Here is a 19728-nt window from a genome sequence, read left to right as displayed (position 1 = left end):
TGCTAAAAACAGGTCTGTTTTCTGTGATGTGTCCACGTTGCGCTTTGGGGCGTTTCCTGTCGCGGGCGCTAGTCCTACCCACACAAGTGAGGCATCATTTTTATCGGGAGACGTGGGGGAACGCTGGGGGGAAGGAAATTTGTGGCTCCTCTCAGATTCCAGAACTTTCTGCCACAGAAATGTGAGGAACATGTGTTTTTTTAGCCACATTTTGAGGTTTGCAAAGGATTCTTGGTAACAGAACCTGGTCCCAGCCACACAAGTCACCCCATCTTGGATTCCCCTAGGTCTCTAGTTTTCAGAAATGCACAGGTTTGGTAGGTTTCCCTAGGTGGCGGCTGAGCTACAGGCCAAAATCTACAGGTAGGCACTTTGCAAAAAACACCTCTGTTTTCCTTCAAAAATGTGGCTGTGTCCACGTTGCGCTTTGGGGCGTCTCCTGTCGCGGGCGCTAGGCCTACCCACACAAGTGAGGTATCATTTTTATTAGGAGACGTGGGGGAACGCTGGGTGGAAGGAAATTTGTGGCTCCTCTCAGATTCCAGAACTTTCTGACACAGAAATGTGAGGAACATGTGTTTTTTTAGCCAAATTTTGAGGTTTGCAAAGGATTCTGGGTAACAGAACCTGGTCCCAGCCACACAAGTCACCCCATCTTGGATTCCCCCAGGTCTCTAGTCTTCAGAAATGCACAGGTTTGGTAGGTTTCCCTAGGTGGCGGCTGAGCTACAGGCCAAAATCTACAGGTGGGCACTTTGCAAAAAACACCTCTGTTTTCCTTCAAAAATTTGGCTGTGTCCACGTTGTGCTTTGGGGCGTTTCCTGTCGCGGGCGCTAGGCCTACCCACACAAGTGAGGTATCATTTTTATCGGGAGATGTGGGGGAACGCTGGGTGGAAGGAAATTTGTGGCTCCTCTCAGATTCTAGAACTTTCTGCCACAGAAATGTGAGGAACATGTGTTTTTTTAGCCAAATTTTGAGGTTTGCAAAGGATTCTGGGTAACAGAACCTGGTCCGAGCCACACAAGTCACCCCATCTTGGATTCCCCTAGGTCTCTAGTTTTCAGAAATGCACAGGTTTGGTAGGTTTCCCTAGGTGGCGGCTGAGCTACAGGCCAAAATCTACAGGTAGGCACTTTGCTAAAAACAGGTCTGTTTTCTGTGATGTGTCCACGTTGCGCTTTGGGGCATTTCCTGTTGCGGGCGCTAGGCCTACCCACACAAGTGAGGTATCATTTTTATCGGGAGACGTGGGGGAACGCTGGGTGGAAGGAAATGTGTGGCTCTTCTCAGATTCCAGAACTTTCTGCCACAGAAATGTGAGGAACATGTGTTTTTTTAGCCAAATTTTGAGGTTTGCAAAGGATTCTGGGTAACAGAACCTGGTCCCAGCCACACAAGTCACCCCATCTTGGATTCCCCTAGGTCTCTAGTTTTCAGAAATGCACAGGTTTGGTAGGTTTCCCTAGGTGGCGGCTGAGCTAGAGGCCAAAATCTACAGGTAGGCACTTTGTTAAAAACAGGTCTGTTTTCTGTGATGTGTCCACGTTGTGTTTTGGGGCATATCCTGTCGCGGGCGCTAGGCCTACCCACACAAGTGAGGTATCATTTTTATCGGGAGACTTGGGGGAACATAGAATAGCAAAACAAGTGTTATTGCCCCTTGTCTTTCTCTACATTTTTCCCTTCCAAATGTAAGACAGTGTGTAAAAAAGACGTCTATTTGAGAAATGCCCTGTAATTCACATGCTAGTATGGGCACCCCGGAATTCAGAGATGTGCAAATAACCACTGCTTTTCAACACCTTATCTTGTGCCCATTTTGGAAATACAAAGGTTTTCTTGATAGCTATTTTTTACTCTTTATATTTCAGCAAATGAATTGCTGTATACCCGGCATAGAATGAAAACCCACTGCAGGGTGCAGGTCATTTATTGGCTCTGGGTACCTAGAGTTCTTGATGAACCTACAAGTCCTATATATCCCCGCAACCAGAAGAGTCCAGCAGACGTAACGGTATATTGCTTTTGAAAATCTGACATTGCAGGAAAAAAGTACAGAGTAAAACTTAGAGAAAAATTGATGTTTTTTTCACCTCAATTTCAATATTTTTCTTTTTCAGTTGTTATTTTCTGTAGGAAACCAATTACCCCTTGCTGAATTCAGAATTTTGTCTACTTTTCAGAAATGTTGCGGTTTCTGGGATCCAGCATTGGTTTCATGCCCATTTCTGTCACTGACTGGAAGGAGGCTGAAAGCACAAAAAATCGTAAAAATGGGGTATGTCCCAGTAAAATGCCAAAATTGTGTTGAAAAATTGGGTTTTCTGATTCAAGTCTGCCTGTTCCTGAAAGCGGGGAAGCTGGTGATTTTATCACCGCAAACCCTTTGTTGATGCCCTTTTCAGGGAAAAAACCACAAGCCTTCTTCTGCAGCCCATTTTTCCAATTTTTTTTAAAAAAATGAAATTTTCACTGTTTTTTGGCTAATTTCTTGGCCTCCTTCTGGGGAACCCACAAAGTCTGGGTACCTCTAGAATCCCTAGGATGTTGGAAAAAAAGGACGCAAATTTGGCGTGGGTAGCTTACGTGAACAAAAAGTTATGAGGGCCTAAGCGCGAACTGCTCCAAATAGCCAAAAAAAGGCTCGGTACAGGAGGAGGAAAAGGCCTGGCAGCGAAGGGGTTAATAGCTGCTGAACAGTGACAATGCATCCTGCGGTTCTCCTTCGGGTGTAGCCTTGCGCGATAACTAAATGTAGAGGGCTGTCCTAACCACCAACAAACCTGGACCGCCGGACTTACGGTCAATTTTGGGGGGTGGAGGGGGAGGAGGAGAGGTTTTCCCCACCAGCCCGTCCTTGACAAAAACTCGGGGCGCACCAGCGCGTCGCACTGGAGCAGTACGCCGCCACCATGCCAGACCTAAAAAAATAAAACACCCACTAAACGTAACTTCCGCTTCCGGCTCCTGAGTGTGTTGCGACCACGCAAACACTAAGGCTGGGTTCAAACCTCCCCCCCCCTTGGGAGGGCTTAAGACACCATCTGCCATTGACCATGCCTCTGTGCTACAGCTTCCTATAAACAATATGCATGAAATCTTTTCTTGACTTTCAGAGTTGTCCTTGGTGCTGGTGTGCCTTGGGGGGCATTTAAATGCCAAACGCCCCCATGCCTCGCGTTGCATTGTGTGCCGTGAGCAGTCCAGGAGCCTCTGAAATTAAGTGCGTTTCTTTGTGCGCCTCGAGCAGTCCTGAACGCACCGAAAATTACGTGCGTATACTGGTGGGCGGGAGAGGGGTTGTTTAATAACCTGTTCCGCCTGCTTCAGGCCCTTTTTGATGCGGAAAGGGACGGCCCAAGGAGGCTGCTCTGCGGCGCTGGGGTGCCCCGTGGGCACCCAATGCCAAGCGCCCCAAGCCTCACCCCGCCTTGTGCCGTGAGCCCACGAAAGACCATACAGCTGCACCAGGTGAGGCACGAACCCACAACCCTGGCGTGGCTCGGTGCAAGCACTGCTACATAAGTACCACGTGCTATCTGATTGCTCCTCCAGCGCTCACGCATTCACCAGTGTCTGCGGGAGGGGGAATTTCAACAACCTGTGCCCCCGGATTCAGGCCCTTCCTGATGCGGACGGGGGTGGGTGGGGGCTGCGGGGGTGCACAGGCGGCAGCAGGAAGGAGAAGGGGGGTCCTCAGCACCAACGCACCCAGGGATGACCCCACAACTCAAAGCATGCACCAAACTAGGCACGAAGTCCCCCGGGCCTGCCCGTTTCACCTCCAAGCCATATGCACTCCTGTTTCCCTCCTCCCGTCGACGTCCTTCGCTGATCCCTGGTCGCCAAAGAAGCCCAGCCTGTTTCCCTCCTCCTGCCGATGTCCTAGCTGATCCCTGGTCGCCAAAGAAGCCCAGCCCTGTGCGCTGACCCCTTATGAGACCTTGTGGCCTCACTCCTCCCTCTTGACGTCCTGGGGCCATAAAACAAGGGGTGGCCAACCCTCTCTACCTACGGTGGTCCCTTGCGCTCATCGATAGCCCTAGCAGGGGAGCAACACTAGGATGCTGTCCCCCCTATTGTCGCCCTACGTGAGACGTGGCCAGCTGCATATCCTCCTTTAACATTTGTTATAATATGCTCTGTCATTCTTTGGGAAGCAGCAGCACTAAAAGAACCACTAAAATAAAAATAAACAGCATATGCTGTAATGAGATAGTCATTTCTTTCACCTCTCTCACACAACAGCATGTACACAGCTACACATACTTGGTAGTACATCATGAAAGAGGAATTGAATCAGTGAAGAATGATGGTTTTAGTTATTTTGTGTATATGATATGCATGATCTCTGTGCTCCGTACTCGCGTGCTGTGACCTGCACCCCAGTCTGCTCCTGTCACACCTAGACCCCAGCAGAGCTACCCAGATTTTCTAGCTTGTTGTAGAGAAATTGTCTTCTTTCTTGCAGGGAGTACTGCCAAACATTCATGCAGAGGTCTGCCTCAGACTGTGCCATTTACTCAGCATCCTTTGACACTTCTGTCTCCATCATTGAAAGCACAAGGAGACGCATTGCCATTGAGGCTACACTGGAGAACAGAGGAGAGAATGCCTACAACACTGTGCTCAACATCACCTACTCTAGGAACCTGCAGTTCGCCAGCCTCATCCAGAAGGTAAGAATCACAGAAAATAGGTGATCTTCTTGCATGCCAAGGTTAGCCTCTGAAATAGAAAGTAAGAGCTATAAAAGTTGAGAACTCTATGACATGAGAACCACCTTTATCTAGAAGACCCTCTGGAAACATTGCATCCCCTGTATACTCCCACTACATCCATAAGGTGAGACCTCCACCAAACATGAGATGCTTTCCCAGTCTGGAGTTAGCTTCCACCTACAATCATTCAATCACTCCTCTATACTAATTATTCTACCCTTGATGAAACTGGAGTAGTATGGGTGAGCCTTGGCCTGAATCAGGAACATGAGTAAACAAAACATATTAGGCTCCATGTGCTCACTAGAGGATATGTAAAGCTTATAAGTTTGGCCCTGAACATACATTGCAGTCTTTCTATCAGCAATCAGTGTGCAGGAGACCACAAAATGTTTTGAGCATGGTTCTATGCAGAGTAACTGTTCCTCATGGGGCGTAGATTAGGCTTTTTTATTTTCTAAACTCTTCTAGATGCTCATTTTTCATCTATCTGCAGCATACTCTCTAAGAATGTTTGAGGCTAGAACAACAACCCCTTTCCTATTTACCTCATTAGCAGGATGTGCACATCTATTGGTAGGTGTGGTTACCTTGCCAGTTTCAGTATGGTGGAAGACGGGATCTTTATGAATCCATATATATATATATATATATATAGATATATATATGTATGTATATATATATATATACACACATATATATATATATATATGCTTTTGGAGCAGAATTAATTGGATCATATGGAGCTCAAGTTCGAGCAGAACATTACTCAGTTCCTCAATTTCTAAATACGCCTGTTCACTTATATCACCATTAAGAGTTTCCTTTTCCTTGTCACTGTGTTTGCAAATTGATTAAGTAGAAAGCCTTCATTGTATCATGCATTGTCCTCGTCTCTTCTACCCCAGGAGGACACAGATATAAAGATTGACTGCATGAATGGGGACAAGTTTCCTAATGCCAAGCTCTGTAATATCAGCTTTCCATTCTTCCGGTCCAAGGCCAGGGTAAGGAAACCAAGTGATCATTACTTTCCTACACAAGATGTGTGCTTTCATCAACTCGTAGAGTGTCAAGGGTTGGGTGGGTGTAGTATATCACTGCCTCCAAATACTGTAAGGATCGGATACCGTATCCCAGAATGCGAAGGGTTGGATCCTCATCTTGGAGTACACCAGTGGGGTTAAATCACCATTACGGAGTGCTAAGGCATGTATATTGTGGGAATATATTTAATGTTGTAATGTGATAGGCATTGTTATTTATTGGGCATGCACATGTTATGGTTTAAATCCACGCACATGTAGCATACTGTCCAGTGGGGATTCCACGGCAGCGGGTCAGTTGGACGGAGTACCGAGAAATAAAGGTCTTGAAACCATCCTGCTTTGGTGAACCCGTTGATTTTGCCACATATATTTCATTTTTAGAGTAATGCAAGGATTGTACTTCATCACTTTAGAGTACAGCAAGAAACGGTTACTTACTTGTATTAATAGTTTTTCAGGTTTAATCGTTTGTATATTTACATGATGTGTTCAACGCCTCCATGTGATACATGGGCTCAGAATAGCATTGTCTCTTGAGTGTTTAAGGCATCGACTCAAAACACAATGCCTCACAGCTCAGTTGCAGTCTTGAGGAATGAAGAAAGGTGTGTGTTGAGAGGTGTCCGGTGACATACTGGCAGACCCTTGTTTCCTACTTCTCCAAATCCTTGACTGGAAAGAAAATGTAATGTTGTGAAAAATTAACCTCTAAACCCTCTGTTGCCTATAGAGGCGTCTTGGTGTTAATGACTAACTGTTCGAAGAAAGTATGAGGAGGATATATTAATCACAGTGTCCATTGTCGGTAAAATGCCACGTTTTCAGGGACTTTCAGAAAAGGAGAGGTTGCGGTATGAAACTCAGATTCGGCGGTAGCGAGTTCCAGACGTTTGCAGCCTTGACAGAAGAAGCTCAGCCTCCCATCCTAGACCTTTTAACTTGCGTAATTAAAAGAAGGTTGGCACATCTAGACCGAATTGGTCGCATGGGTTTATAGTGACAAAATGCATCTTGTAAATAGGTGGGGCTAGTTTATGAAATGCTTTAACAACTATACACAACGATTTAAAAACAATCCTTTTGGGGACTTCAGCCAATGTAAAGAGTTTATTGCAGCAAAAGCATGAAAGCGCTCTGGGAAGCCGAAGGGCCAGTCATGCTTGCATGTTCTGGAAACGTTGAAGCATATTCACCAGTCCTGCAGAACAGCCCAGTAAAAGGGAATTTCCTACAGTCCAAACGGCTAAGCCTTGTAGCCTGTACTGTTAAAGGATGAGTGTTAGCTGGTGACAAGGAAGACATTTTCTCAGCAGCCTCAAGAAGTGACTTGGACAGATAATGTACCTGTTCATTTAAAGCCAACTTAGAATCAGAGTAGAAACTCAGGTTCCAAACTACTGAAATGGGAGACGGAATTGTCCCCAAGGCATTGTTCCAGGGAGGGAGGGCGAAAAGACTGTTCCAGTTTGAGACAATCATCACTTCTGTCTTGTCGGATTTAAATGTTAAAGAGTTATCTGTTAACCGTACTGGTGGTGCTAAACAAACACAAAGGGCCTGATTACGACCTGGGCCGATGGGATACTCCATCACAAAGGTGACGGATTTCCCGCCCACCGTTTAAAAAGTTCAATAGGATATAATGGAACTTGTAATATGGCAGACTGGATATCTGTCATGTTTTTGACAGAGTATCCCATCTACCAAAGTCGTAATCAGACCCAAAATCTCTCGGCAAAGTTTTCATTATTTTGTTTTAGGGTGATCAAAATCTGTGTACCATCAGCTTAATTCAAAATCTGAGTCTAGAAGAGTACACCAGTTGAGCAGGTGGTCACATGTATAGGTTGAATAATGTAGGACTCAATGATGATCTTTGTGGGGCCCCTTTCACCAAACATTTTAACTCACATCGATGTGGATCAAGATACACTGCCTTCTTTCCATCTGTCAGATAGAAAATTAACCAATTTAAAGTTACATCCTTGAATACAACATCCATTCATCTACCTACCAGCCTTTTATGGGACACTGTATTGAACGCAGCTGACAAATTTAGCAAGACAAGGGCCTAGGTTTGGTCCTGTTCTGCTAGTCTTTGAAGGTTATCAAGACCAAAGTAGTTTCCTTGCTGTAACCTGGGCAGAAGCCTGCTGAGCAGCGTTCAGAATATTTTGCATGTTCAAATACTCTAAAAGGTGCTTATTAATTGCCTTTTCCACTCTTTATTCTGGAAAAGAAAGCTGCTAGAGATGTCAAATTTACTATGACATGCCAGATCAGAAGTAGTTTTATTTAACAAAGGATCAACCAGTGCTTATTCCCAAGCTTAAGACACCATTATCTAATGAATAGATTTATTACATCGCTCTAACAGACTGTTGCAAGGTAGAAAAATCATCAAAACACACTACTCCATATAATAACAGGGAAAATATCACCTCTAGATGGCATCTAAGGTGTAAGGTATTTTGTGTTTTCAGAGGAACCAGGTCAAACAGAGAACCGGAGGAGATGGTCGATGTCAGTTCAATTAGCTCCTTCTAAGAGAAACGTGTGATACGATCTTAAACTGGATGAGTAAAAGATTAAACTGTGCTGGAATCAGAGATGCTGTCCTGGATGGCACATCAGCCAGAGATTCAAAGATCTTTTAACGTTTGATCTGAAAGCTATTCAGGTAGTTAATCGCGAAACCTTTGAGAGTTATCAACAAAAAAAGGTGAGGTTGGGCAGTCAACAATAGAAAACACCTTTGATGCATTACACGCTTTTAAAATTTTTGACAAAGCCAAATAACCAAATTCTCATAGTTAGAGTAGAAAGTAGAATCGAACACTGGTAATTCCAGATTCTTTAAATCGGTATATAGAATCTCTGCAGAAATTTGGCCAGGCTTTTGTTGTAGATGCTTTCTGATCAGAACAAGTGAAAGTCTTTACAGGATGTTCAGTAATAAGCTTAAATGGTTCACAAAGGAGTCTGATCAGGTAACCTGTGTAGGAGTTCCACATTTAATAGCACCCCTAGGAGAAAATGTTATGGTCAAGACCTACTTGATGCGTAGCATTATCAGTATTTTGTACCAGGCCTAATGCCACTAATGAAGGTAACAAATTTAAAGAGGGTATATTTTAAGACTCTGCCCAAACATTGGAAAAAATCTGCAAAAACAATAAAGGCTATATGACTTATAAACATTGATGACAAATAATCAGCAAACAAATTACCGAAATTAAGGCACATTTCCAGTGGGCAGTATCAAAGAATACTGCCGGAGGTTGGAGAAGGAATATAGGAAAGCCCATAAGCTCAGCAGGAGCGAAGGATAATAAATTGTATAGTAAGATGTTACACCTCACATTCTGCCCCTTTTCATAGAGTGTGGTAATTGACATGTGTATAGCCCTGTGGGCATGCGTCTGCTATATCAAGGCGGGAGACATCAGTAGCCAATGCCTCCATAATAATTACTCTATGAGGTTCATGCTCCACTAGAATGTCATGGATTTTGGTCTCATCTCTGACCAAACAACCAGCATTAATCTAAACAAAATTAATACTGTTCATTTCCATATTAGCTACACTGTGTTTCTGAAAAAAACTGGTACAATCGCTTTAACGCAGGATACTCCCCTGTGTAGGGCTCGGCCTGATGCAGTTCTCTTCTCCCACTCCCATTCCCACTCCCACTTCTATATTACCACCCAGAAAAGGTTAAGAAATTACTTCTATAGTTTCCAGTAGCAAATTCCATAAATAGACCAGCCTTAGAAGGCTACTTACTGACTGCGAATCCTGAATTTTCCTTTCCAAAAAGACAACATGGCTGCTGCTTGGCATGTCAAGTTTATGGACTGGTGCAGATAGGCTTGTCTTTGGAGCACTATTGCACATTCCCTGTGTTCCTGCTGCACGGGCACACAGTGAGCTGTTTTAATTACCTGCCCCTCTCAATACTTATTGAAATTGTGCAAAAGGTTGGAGCGCTAGTTCAAAATGGCAGCTGTTCACAGCTCCACACATAGAGTAAGAAACGCCAGTATTGGTCTGATGAGTACATCACGTCAGGCCAATAGGACAATCCATCTTTTAATATGAATGTTGCAAATGAACCTGTGAAAGAGTCACGCTGCAAAGTCATTGTTATAGGTACGTAACTTGTTTATTTTGCAGTGTGAAACTATTCTAGATTTATAATCTATTTATTGATTGCAAAGCATTATTCCCTTCTTTCCACCGGTGGGGGTGAAGTTGAAAAGGACCAAACTGATTTCTAGTTCATTCTGCACCACTGCTACTTCTTGATTAGCCTAGATGTCAATACAGTGATGGTGAGTGGATGCGTGTGTTGATTTCATGTTGCCGCTATGTAGAATTTGCTCTTGCCCTTAGGACACAGTTCAATGCAGAATGCACTTAACTAGGCTATTCCTGTCACGGTAATGATGTTATCTTCACGGTGAGGAGCAAACTAAATTACCCCTCTCTCTTTCCTTATCTCCATTCCTTTCATGAGGCATTCTACCACTCAATAGGTGTATGAGGTCGCTGGCCTCTTTTCTTTAAATCCCACTACAACATTTTCCTGTCTAGAAGGCCTCTCCTGTTACAAAGGGTCAATAAGAGGAGAGGACTCATCCAGACATGCCCTGTTTTTTTGTCTGTCAGATGGACAGTGTCATAAAGGGTTTCTCTGCAACTGGAACTACATGAGAGGAGGGCGCAGTACTGCCACAGGCACATGGATGTGGCATTGAAAGTCTGCAGTTTCTGATGTGGCATCAAAGCAGACCTTCGTGCTTGGGACTACAAATCCTTCTGGTGGTGTTTCCTTGTGTCTTTACTTCCTTGGTAGGCCTGGTCAGGCAGCAGGACAGCAACAGCAGTTATGTTATTCAGTTTCTTATAGAGCGCATGTCTACCTCATCAGTGCCCCAGAGCTACCTACATCAAAACCGGGTAGAGGCAACCTATGTTTAAATCTAAAACAAATGTGTTTTTAACAGCTTCCTAAAGCCTATCTCTGATTGCTAATTTTTCAGTTCCACTGGAAGGTTGTTTCGCAATCTGGGAACCAGGTAGGTGTAGATGGCTGGCCTGGTGTGTAGTGGGTACCTAAGGTACTTACACCTTATACCAGGTCCTGTTATCCCTTATTAGTGAAATGTAGGCAGTGTCTAGCAGCTTAGACTGTCTAGGGGTAGCTGTAGCAGAGCAGCCAAGGCTGAACTAGGAGACATGCAAAGCTCTTGCAATACCATTATAGTCACACACTACTTATACACAATAAAAGACAATACTGAGTGTTACCAAAAATAAAGGTACTTTATTTTAGTGACACAAGGCCAATTTTTTTTAAAAAAAATTATAAACATTTTTTATTATTTTCGAAAGGAAGGGAAAAAGGAAAAAGGGAAGGGTACAAGGCAAGGGGCGCATGCATCTTACAAAATTTTTCATTTCCATCTTCATAGTAATAATTAGATAGCATCTTTGTTGTTTGAGGGGTTGACAATTGTTGTAGCAGCCTTTCATTCCTTTTTACCATATTATAATCCTGTGTCAATACATTATTCTCAGTAATTTTGCCATGTGATCATTCTGGTTTATGTCAATAGTTCCAACCATCGTCCCCAAATCGTTCAGAATTTTTGTGGGCATCCTCTGGACTCGAAGACTATCTTTTCCCGATTGGCACACCAGTCCACCCCTCTCTTCCATTTTTGGAGCGAGGGGCCCCCAGGAAGGCTCCATGCTGCTGCAATGTCTCTTTTGGCAACCAGTAGTGTTGTGGCCACCAGGGCACGTTTTGCACCTGTTCCATCCATTTCTTCCATTATTCCTAATAGAGGTAGTTTTGCTGACTTGTGTATCTCCTGCCCCAGGGCTCTTTCCAGTACCTGAAATACGCCATCCCAATATTTCTGTATTGTTGGGCATGTCCATACCATGTGGAAGAAGTCTGCTGGGTCGCATGTGCATCTTGGGCATCTGGGAGAGGGGCGGGCTCCCATTTTGTGAAGTCTGGATGGTGTCAGGTATGCTTCATACAGGTAGTAAAATTGTATTACATGGAATCTAGTTGACACCGCCAGTACCTTGGGTGCCATCAGGGCCTCTCTCCACTCCGCCTCCTCCAGGGTTCCCACCCAGGTTTCCCACTTGGTCTTAATTGGGACCAGTTTGTCTGGAGTGTTATTAATTAGTGTCTTGGATATTTGCGAGATGCCTTTCCCTTCTGGGTTTCCCATAAGTATTTTGGCTTCGAGCAGGTTAAATTCTGGCATATGGCCTGTGGTCGGCAAGTGTATTTTTAGGGCGTGTTATAGTTGGAGGTATCTGATGAATTGTGTCGCGTTTAGTTGAAATTCTGTCTGGAGTTCCTGAAATGTTTTCATGGATTTCCCCCTCCATATGTCTCCCACCAAGGAAATACCTATTCGGTCCCATTCTGTAAATCCCTTTAGTGCAGCTGAGGCGCTCAACCATTTCCCTCTCCACAACGGGGTCTGGAGGGTGATAATGGTGTTCCAAGTGGTGTACCGCAGAGCCGCTCGCCAAGCCAGGAAGGCTGCCTTAGTTATGTCTTCCATATCTCGGGGGAGCGGCGAACCGTAGAGCATGTCAAGAACACCGGGGAGGCCCAGGATTGTCAGTTCTGTTTTGTAGGCCGGATCGTCCCACCCCCCATTAAACCAATCGTGGATCACAATTAGCTGGGTGGCCAAATAGTACAAGTAGGGGTTTGTTACGCCTAGGCCTCCGTCAAATACTCCTTTCCGACAGTGGTGTATTGCAACTCTGTGTCTGGCCCCTCCCCAAAGAAATTTCCCTGTGCTACCTTCGAGGTTTTGGAACCAGGAGTGAAGGATACGGAGGGGAAAATTCTGAAATATATATAGGAGCCTTGGTAAGATCATCATTTTATATAAGGCCACTCGGCCCATCACGTTTAATGGCAGGGTTTGCCATTTCTGTAAGTCTATTTTAATTCGTGTTAGCAAGGGGGATAAGTTCTTGGCCCATGTCATCTCAGACAGGAGGGATACCCAGATACCCAAGTATTTGAAGCTGAGCCTACGCAGGGGTATTGTGCTTTGCCAATCAAAGCAGTCCCGTGAAATTGCCAGCGGGATCAGAACCAATTTAGTAGAGTTCATTTTGAGTCCTGATATTTGTTCATACTGTCGTAAAAGATTAAGACTTCTTGGGCCGGTTATGCTGGGCTCTTGCATGTATAGCAAGACATTGTCTGCGTACAGTGCTATTCTGTCCTCGTGGGAGGGTCCCCACCTCCACCCGTGGTAGATTGTGTCAGTCCTGATCATCTGGGCCAAAGGCTCGATAGCCAGGGTAAATAAGAGAGGGGACAAGGGGCATCCCTGCCGCGTGCCCCTGCGGATATCAAATGCAGGGGACAGTGTCCCGTTGACTAGCACCCGAGCCGTAGGGTTGGTGTACAATGCTTTGACCCATCAACGCAATTGTGCTCCAAACCTGCGCGTTGTAGCACCAGGAGAAGGAAACCCCAATCAACCGAATCGAATGCCTTTTCGAAATCAACAAGCAGGAGGGCAATGTTTCGGGGCAATCGGTGTCTCTCTGTTAAGGCCACATGTAATCTGCGGATGCAGTGCCGTGTACTACGGGTTGCCATAAACCCACATTGATCTGGGTGTGTTAGTTGCGGTAGGACCCTCTTGAGATGAGTGGCTGGGATGGATGAAAAGATTTTAACCTCTGTGTTTATTAGTGATATTGGTCTATAGTCTGCGCAGTGTGGTGAGGGGGGTTGGGTTTTGGGAAGTACCACGATCGTGGCAGTGTCTAGCTCTTGGGGGAAGAACCCTTTTTCACCAACTTCCCTGTAAAGGCGCAACAGGTGTGGGGTCAGTTCTTCTTTATATGTTTTGTAGTACTCCGAAGGGAACCCATCAGGGCCTGGCGTCTTGCCCGTGCCTAGAGTTGAAATTTCCCCGCCAATCTTCTCTATCCCGATGGGTTCTTCCAATGATCGTGCCTCCACCATGGGCAGCTGTGGGAGAGGGATCCCCTCTAGTGTTTGACGGGCCTGGTGTAGGTCTATTTGTGTGGATGCTTGGTATAAAGAGGTGTAGTATGTGGCAAAGGCATTTTCAATTTCGGCGTGCCCTGTGACCAGGATGGTTCCCTTATCATAGACTTCGGGGACAATTCTGGAGGCATGTTGATGGTAAATTAGCGAGTATAGCATTTTCCCGGTCTTATGTCCCAACCCGTACAGTCTCCCAGTGTTTGCCCTCCATATGTATTTTGCAGTTTCTAGGGAGCGGTCTCGGATTTCCTCTCGGATCAGAAGGAGTTGCCTCCTGAGCTTCTCTCTTGGGTTTGTTACGTTTTGATTTTCAAGGGTGATCGCCCGGCGTTCTAGTTGTGTGATTAGTTGGGTTTTGGCGTGTTCTTGATTACGTATCAGATTTTTTGCTACCCCTCGTAGTACCGCTTTACCCGCTGCCCATAGGGTGCCTGTTGCGGACACTGATCTATCATTGAAGTGAAAGTATTCTGTTAATGCTTGCTGTATTTGTTCCCTGTATTGTTTGTCTTGGAGGTACCATGCATTTAGTCGCCATATCGGGCGGAGCTGGGTTTGGGGTTGGCCCAGAGTGAGCCGGAGTGGAGCGTGATCTGAGATTCCCCTCGTCAGAATTTCAATGTGTGTAAGGGCTATTCACTCAGTGCTTGGGAGGAGTACCAGGTCTATTCTAGATTGGGAGCCATGAGCTGCCGAGGTGTGAGTGAATTGTCGCTTTCTAGGTTGCCATATTCGCCAGGCGTCGCATAGCCCTATCGCTGAGAGCCAGACGCTGATTTCTGTCGCTAGTGTAGACCTATATGTTGAAATTGGTCCGGTTACGTCAAGGGTTGGGTCTGGAGTTGCGTTGAAGTCCCCAACTAGTATAGTACATCCCGGGGGTAGGTCAGAAAGGAGTGTAGTGAGTGCTTGGAGCGTTTTGCTGATCAAGGGCGGGGGAGTGTAGACACTGATTAAATTAATTGTGGCTCCCTCAATTTTGCCGGTGAGGGCTATGTATCGACCTTCTTTGTCTCTTCTTATCTGGATGTGTGTCATGGGGAATGTGCGGCGTAATATTATAGCTACTCCTCGTGATCCGCGTGTAAATCCTGCATGACACACTCTGTCAAACCCGCGGTGGGCCAGAAATGGACAACTATCGCCCAGCAGATGCGTTTCTTGCAACATAAGTATTTCCAGTCGATATCTCTGTATATATGAGAATATTGCGGTGTGTTTGATTTTGTCAAGGAGACCATTGACATTCCATGAAATAATTTGTGTCTGGCTCATGGTGGATGGGTGGTTTTGAGTAGTTTGTCACAATGGCTGTCCTCGTTTTGGGTTAAGGAGACCTGCGGTTGTGAGGGGCTTACATTATGTTTCCCCTTTAGCTCTAACTTGTTTGGCGCCTCAATTGTGTCAATAATAATGTTTTTAGAACCCTTGCCTTGTGTGTGAGTTAACAAATAAGAACATAAACATTGCAGTAACGGAACCGATTGAACAATGGCCTTGAGAACTAGGCTTGAATCCCTTTGCCCCCCAACTCCCTCCCCTCCCCATACTTCCCCCCAGAAGCATCTGTCGCCCATAAATATATGACACCTCACTTTTGTAACTGGTGAGGTGGTTTTCAACTGGTGGGTTGTGGTACTAATGGCGGTGGACCCCTCCATCGTGTCGGATCATCGAAGACTGCATAATGAATAGTTGGTAGGTATTCAAGTTGTTTAAGTTCGGCCTTGCCTTCATTCATTTGTTCAATTTCAGTTTCAATTTCAGTTTCAGTTTCCCACTTCGGGCATTTTTGGCCTGTGGTTTCATAAGGTCGGGCTGCGGGATAGATCTGTATTCTCAGGTGTGTCTCTTTGTGTTTGGGTGCCCTTCCGTGGGCTTTGGTTCTCGGGAGTATTTACAGAGGTTTCGGGGGACCGTGATTACCTTGGTCCCGGTCGGTGAGTCCCGGTAGGGAACACGAGCGAGACCCGTGTCTGTCCTTTCTTCGCTGTGAACGAGTGCGCCGGCGGCGACCGGGTGGACTTCCTTTTGAGTGGGTTGGCAGTGTTTTGAGTGGTGGCCTTCGTCCCAGTTTGTCTGTGTTCAACGGGATCTCCTCTGTCACCCACTTCCAGGCTGTATCTGGCTGCTCAAAGAAGTGTGTCTTGTTTTTATAGATCACCTGGAGTCTCGCTGTGAACAGGAGGTGGTATTGGATATCCATAGCTCTTAGTTTTAATTTTACTTCGATAAATGACCGGCGTTGTTGTTGGACTTCATATGTGTAATCTGGCAAAAGGAGGACTTTGGCTCCATTGTAAAGAAGATCTCCTTTGGAGCGTGCCTCTTGCAACACCATATCTCTATGTTTAAAATTAAAGAGGCAGATTATTACCGGTCGGGTGAGGATCCAGGCGGAGGTCTAGCTCGCAGTGATCTGTGGGCCCTTTCAATCATAAACCATGGTGTGAGGTGGTCTGTGGGTACCCAGGTTTGAATCCAATCCTCCAGGTGGACGGCTAGGGATGATTCTGCAGTGGTTTCGGGGAGCCCTACCAAGCGGAGGTTGTTGCGTCTCGATCTGTTTTCGGCATCCTCTGCTCTTCTGTGCAGTTCTGATGTGCGCTTAGTTAACAACGAGACCTGGGTTTTGAGAGCAGCTATTTCGTCCTCTGCTGTGGAGATCCTGGATTCAGCTTCTGTGATTCAGGCCGTGGCGTTACGCAGGTCTTGTCGGACCAGGGCGACATCCACCCTAACCTCTCCAATTTTGGATTCTACCGCCACCTGGGAGGCTTGGATCGCCTGAAGGATTGCTGCCAAGTCGCCAGATGTTGTCCGCTGCTCACCACCCACGTTTGGATTCGGGTCTTCTGACCGAGGGCCTGTTGTCCCTGTAGTGAATTGGTCAATGCGAGTTTGTGCTGTTGCCTGTTTGGCAGATTTATCTTTACCCATGATGTTTGGTGTTGGTCTTGAGCTTACAAGGGCCGCAGTGCTCGGCTAGTCATATGTTTTATTGAGGTTGTTTTGTTGTATTTGGAGGTTAAGTGGTATTTTCAGGTTCAGAATTATGGTATTTTAGTGTTTAGGTTATGGCCTTCCTCCCATTGTGTGTCTCCCTTCAAGATGATTCCTCGTGATGACTCCATTGCCTTTTCATCGTGGATTTTCTTCTCTTTAATTACTTTATTTACGGGGGAGAAAGGAAAAACCTCCACTCTGTGCTTGGGTCTTATGCCGGATTCATGAGCTCCGATCTTGAGGAGGCCCGGTTTCGCGCCACCTTCTGTGCACCCCGTAGTGTCCCTGTTTTTTCGGTTCCCAGCCGCGGCTCACCTTTCAGAGTTTTGCAGAGATATACAAGTTCGTTTGGCTCCCTCTGTGTTCCACCTTCATTTACTATCTCCACGTTGCCACAAGATCCCAGCCACGATCCCGGGCCGGAGATCGCACCTTCGCCAGGCGCCACCTTGCAGCCCGAATTCGGATTCTCTTGCCTCCGGGGCGTCCCCTCGTCCCAGCACCGATCCGAGACCAGGGGGATTTTTGGGTCTTTTCTTCAGTTTCTGCCAGCAGCAGAGCGATGTCAGCAGGAGGGAAGGGGGGGGGGGGGGGAAGGCGACCACCAGGCCGGCCCGAGCGCCACGTCCCGGATCACTGGGCTCACCTCTCAACGTCGGATGCCAGCTGCCCGGCACCCAGGCGCTCTGGGCCGCCGCCGATCGTCCGCTTCGGGCCCCTCGTCTCCTAGTCCTATTCTCCGGCCGCCATCTTGGCCCGTGGCGATCCCGGTCGGATTGTCCAAAATCAGGGCCATGAAGGGTCGGACGCCCCGCCGCTGGTGTGGGGGTGAGACTGTGGGACCCCCAGGGTCAATCGCAGCGCAATGGGAATGGATGGCCTTTCCCTACTTTAGGCGGATGACGGAGGGGTCCGGAGCACTACTAAAATGCGACCGCCATCTTGACGCCTTGGCCACGCCCCCACGGCCAAAAATATCTTAGAGGCAATATTCCTTCAGGAGGTAAGTATTATACACAATAGATACACTAGTAACCAAAATCAGGTAAGTAAACAGTCATAGAATAGTGCAAACAGTAGAAAATGCAATAGGTTGCAATAGGCCTAGGGGCAACAAACCATATACTAAAATAGTGGAATGCGAATGTCGAATTCCCCCAGGCAAGTGTAGTGTGTAGAGGGGTGCTGGGAGTGTAGGAGAACACCCAAGGTAAGTAATGTACCCCGCCCCAGAGCCCAGGAGAGCAGGAGTAAAGTACAGCAAGTTTCCTCAGAACACACTACAAGTTGTGATGAAGAATTATGCAAGAACCAAGCAAGCCTGCAAGCAACGAGCAACGGATTCCTGGACCTGAAGACCTGTGGAGCAAGGACACCAAGTCCAGAAGTCGAAGAAGAGTCCAGGAAGAACAGGAGCCCCTGCCCACCTGGAAGAAGGTGCAAAAGTGGATTCTCTGGTTGGAAGAAAAGTACAGAAATGCACCAAAGAAGGTAGCTGTGGGTTCCTGCTTGGTGCAAGAGATGTCCCATGTTGAGTTGTTAGATGCAAGCTGTTTGTGTAGAGGGATTCTGCCAACAAGCCTTGGGTCACACAAGTTCGCATTTTGCGTCAAAGAGGAGCTGCCCGGACCAGGAGGGACCTGGGGGTCTCAACTCAGACTGAGGAGACAAAGGGGGCTCTCAACACTTCAGAGAGCCCTCAAAAGACCAGGCAGCACCCATGGGCATCCCAGGACACAGGGACAAAGGAGTTGCAAAGTGCAGTTGTCGCAGCACTGCACAGGAGGATCTCACGCTGCCGGAGAATAACTCAGAGAGCTGTTCATCGCAGGAAGGAGTGCTGGGGGCCTGGGCTATGCTGTGCACGAAGAACCTTTGGAAAAAGTGCACAGAACCCCAAGGAGCTGCAGAAGACGAGGTGCATAGGGGTACTATCGCTACACGGGGAGGCAAGCTCTTACTCTACTGATAACGCGTCCAGCCCTTATAAATTACCTGTACCTGGACACGTTGGAGGTCGGTGAATCTTTTAACCGAGTCGGGCTCTCCTCATCCTTAAATAATCGAGTCACTCAGATCAATAATCAATAACTATTGTAATTGGTAATCAATACTTAATTAATAGATCAATATAGCACATCAGAAATCAATAACAGTTGGTATTTCGACGCACCATGACCTTTCAGTCATGAATAACCACACCAGTTTATTAAAAGTTAGTGAATTTATTTCCCTATATTAACAAAGCTAGCACGATATATATATGTCTCAAAACCAATTGATATATGTATATGAACATTACTAGCTGTCCATAACGGCGGAAGAAACGCAATCTACGTAAAATCTGAATAATGATACACTCTGTTATCGCAATGCAAATCACCAATATGACTAACTGTATTTGACTAATTGCATACATTGGTCAGCATAACAAGATTTCAAATTAGCATGATACATCGAATGAGTACCTCAACTAACCTCTAATTAGCAAAGGCATGTGGGACTTCATGCAAAACGAATTTAGTCAACCGAAATTTGGAAAACTTCTAGCTAGGACCCTATCAAAATTAGCAGTTGGTACCTAAAATGAAAAAAAACACAATGCATAATACATTTATCCTTTCATATTTACCAAATACAATCAGCATTCAAGAAAAGTCTTCGTCCTTCAGGTACCGGTTGATCAGCATGGGGCAAATTTCAAAGGGGCAAAGTTAAGGGCAAAACTTCCTTGCAGCAGCAAGGAGAATGGGGCAAAGTTACTGCATGGGCAAGACGGGGGCAAATCAAAGTTAAAGTCTCTAGGGTGAGAATTCTTAAAGTCTCTTTCTCTCAGATAGAGAAAAGGGCATCAGGGTGTCGTCCAAAATG

General features: G+C 46.1%; 1 protein-coding gene across 4 annotated transcripts in view; it reads left to right on the top strand.

The window, feature by feature from the left end:
- Window positions 1–19728, top strand: part of ITGA11 (integrin subunit alpha 11) — a 574736-nt gene that overhangs the window by 449112 nt on the left and 105896 nt on the right. For all 4 annotated transcript variants that reach the window (XM_069222912.1, XM_069222911.1, XM_069222913.1 and 1 more), the window contains 2 exons: window positions 4476–4683; window positions 5634–5732. In XM_069222912.1, coding sequence (XP_069079013.1) covers window positions 4476–4683; window positions 5634–5732 — 307 coding nt within the window. The remainder of the gene's footprint in view (window positions 1–4475; window positions 4684–5633; window positions 5733–19728) is intronic.

The sequence above is a fragment of the Pleurodeles waltl genome, chromosome 3_1 (genome assembly GCF_031143425.1).
Source record: "Pleurodeles waltl isolate 20211129_DDA chromosome 3_1, aPleWal1.hap1.20221129, whole genome shotgun sequence".
Classification (NCBI taxonomy): domain Eukaryota; kingdom Metazoa; phylum Chordata; class Amphibia; order Caudata; family Salamandridae; genus Pleurodeles; species Pleurodeles waltl.
The sequence above is the reverse complement of the archived record's forward strand: the minus strand, read 5'-3'. Positions and strand labels throughout refer to the sequence as shown.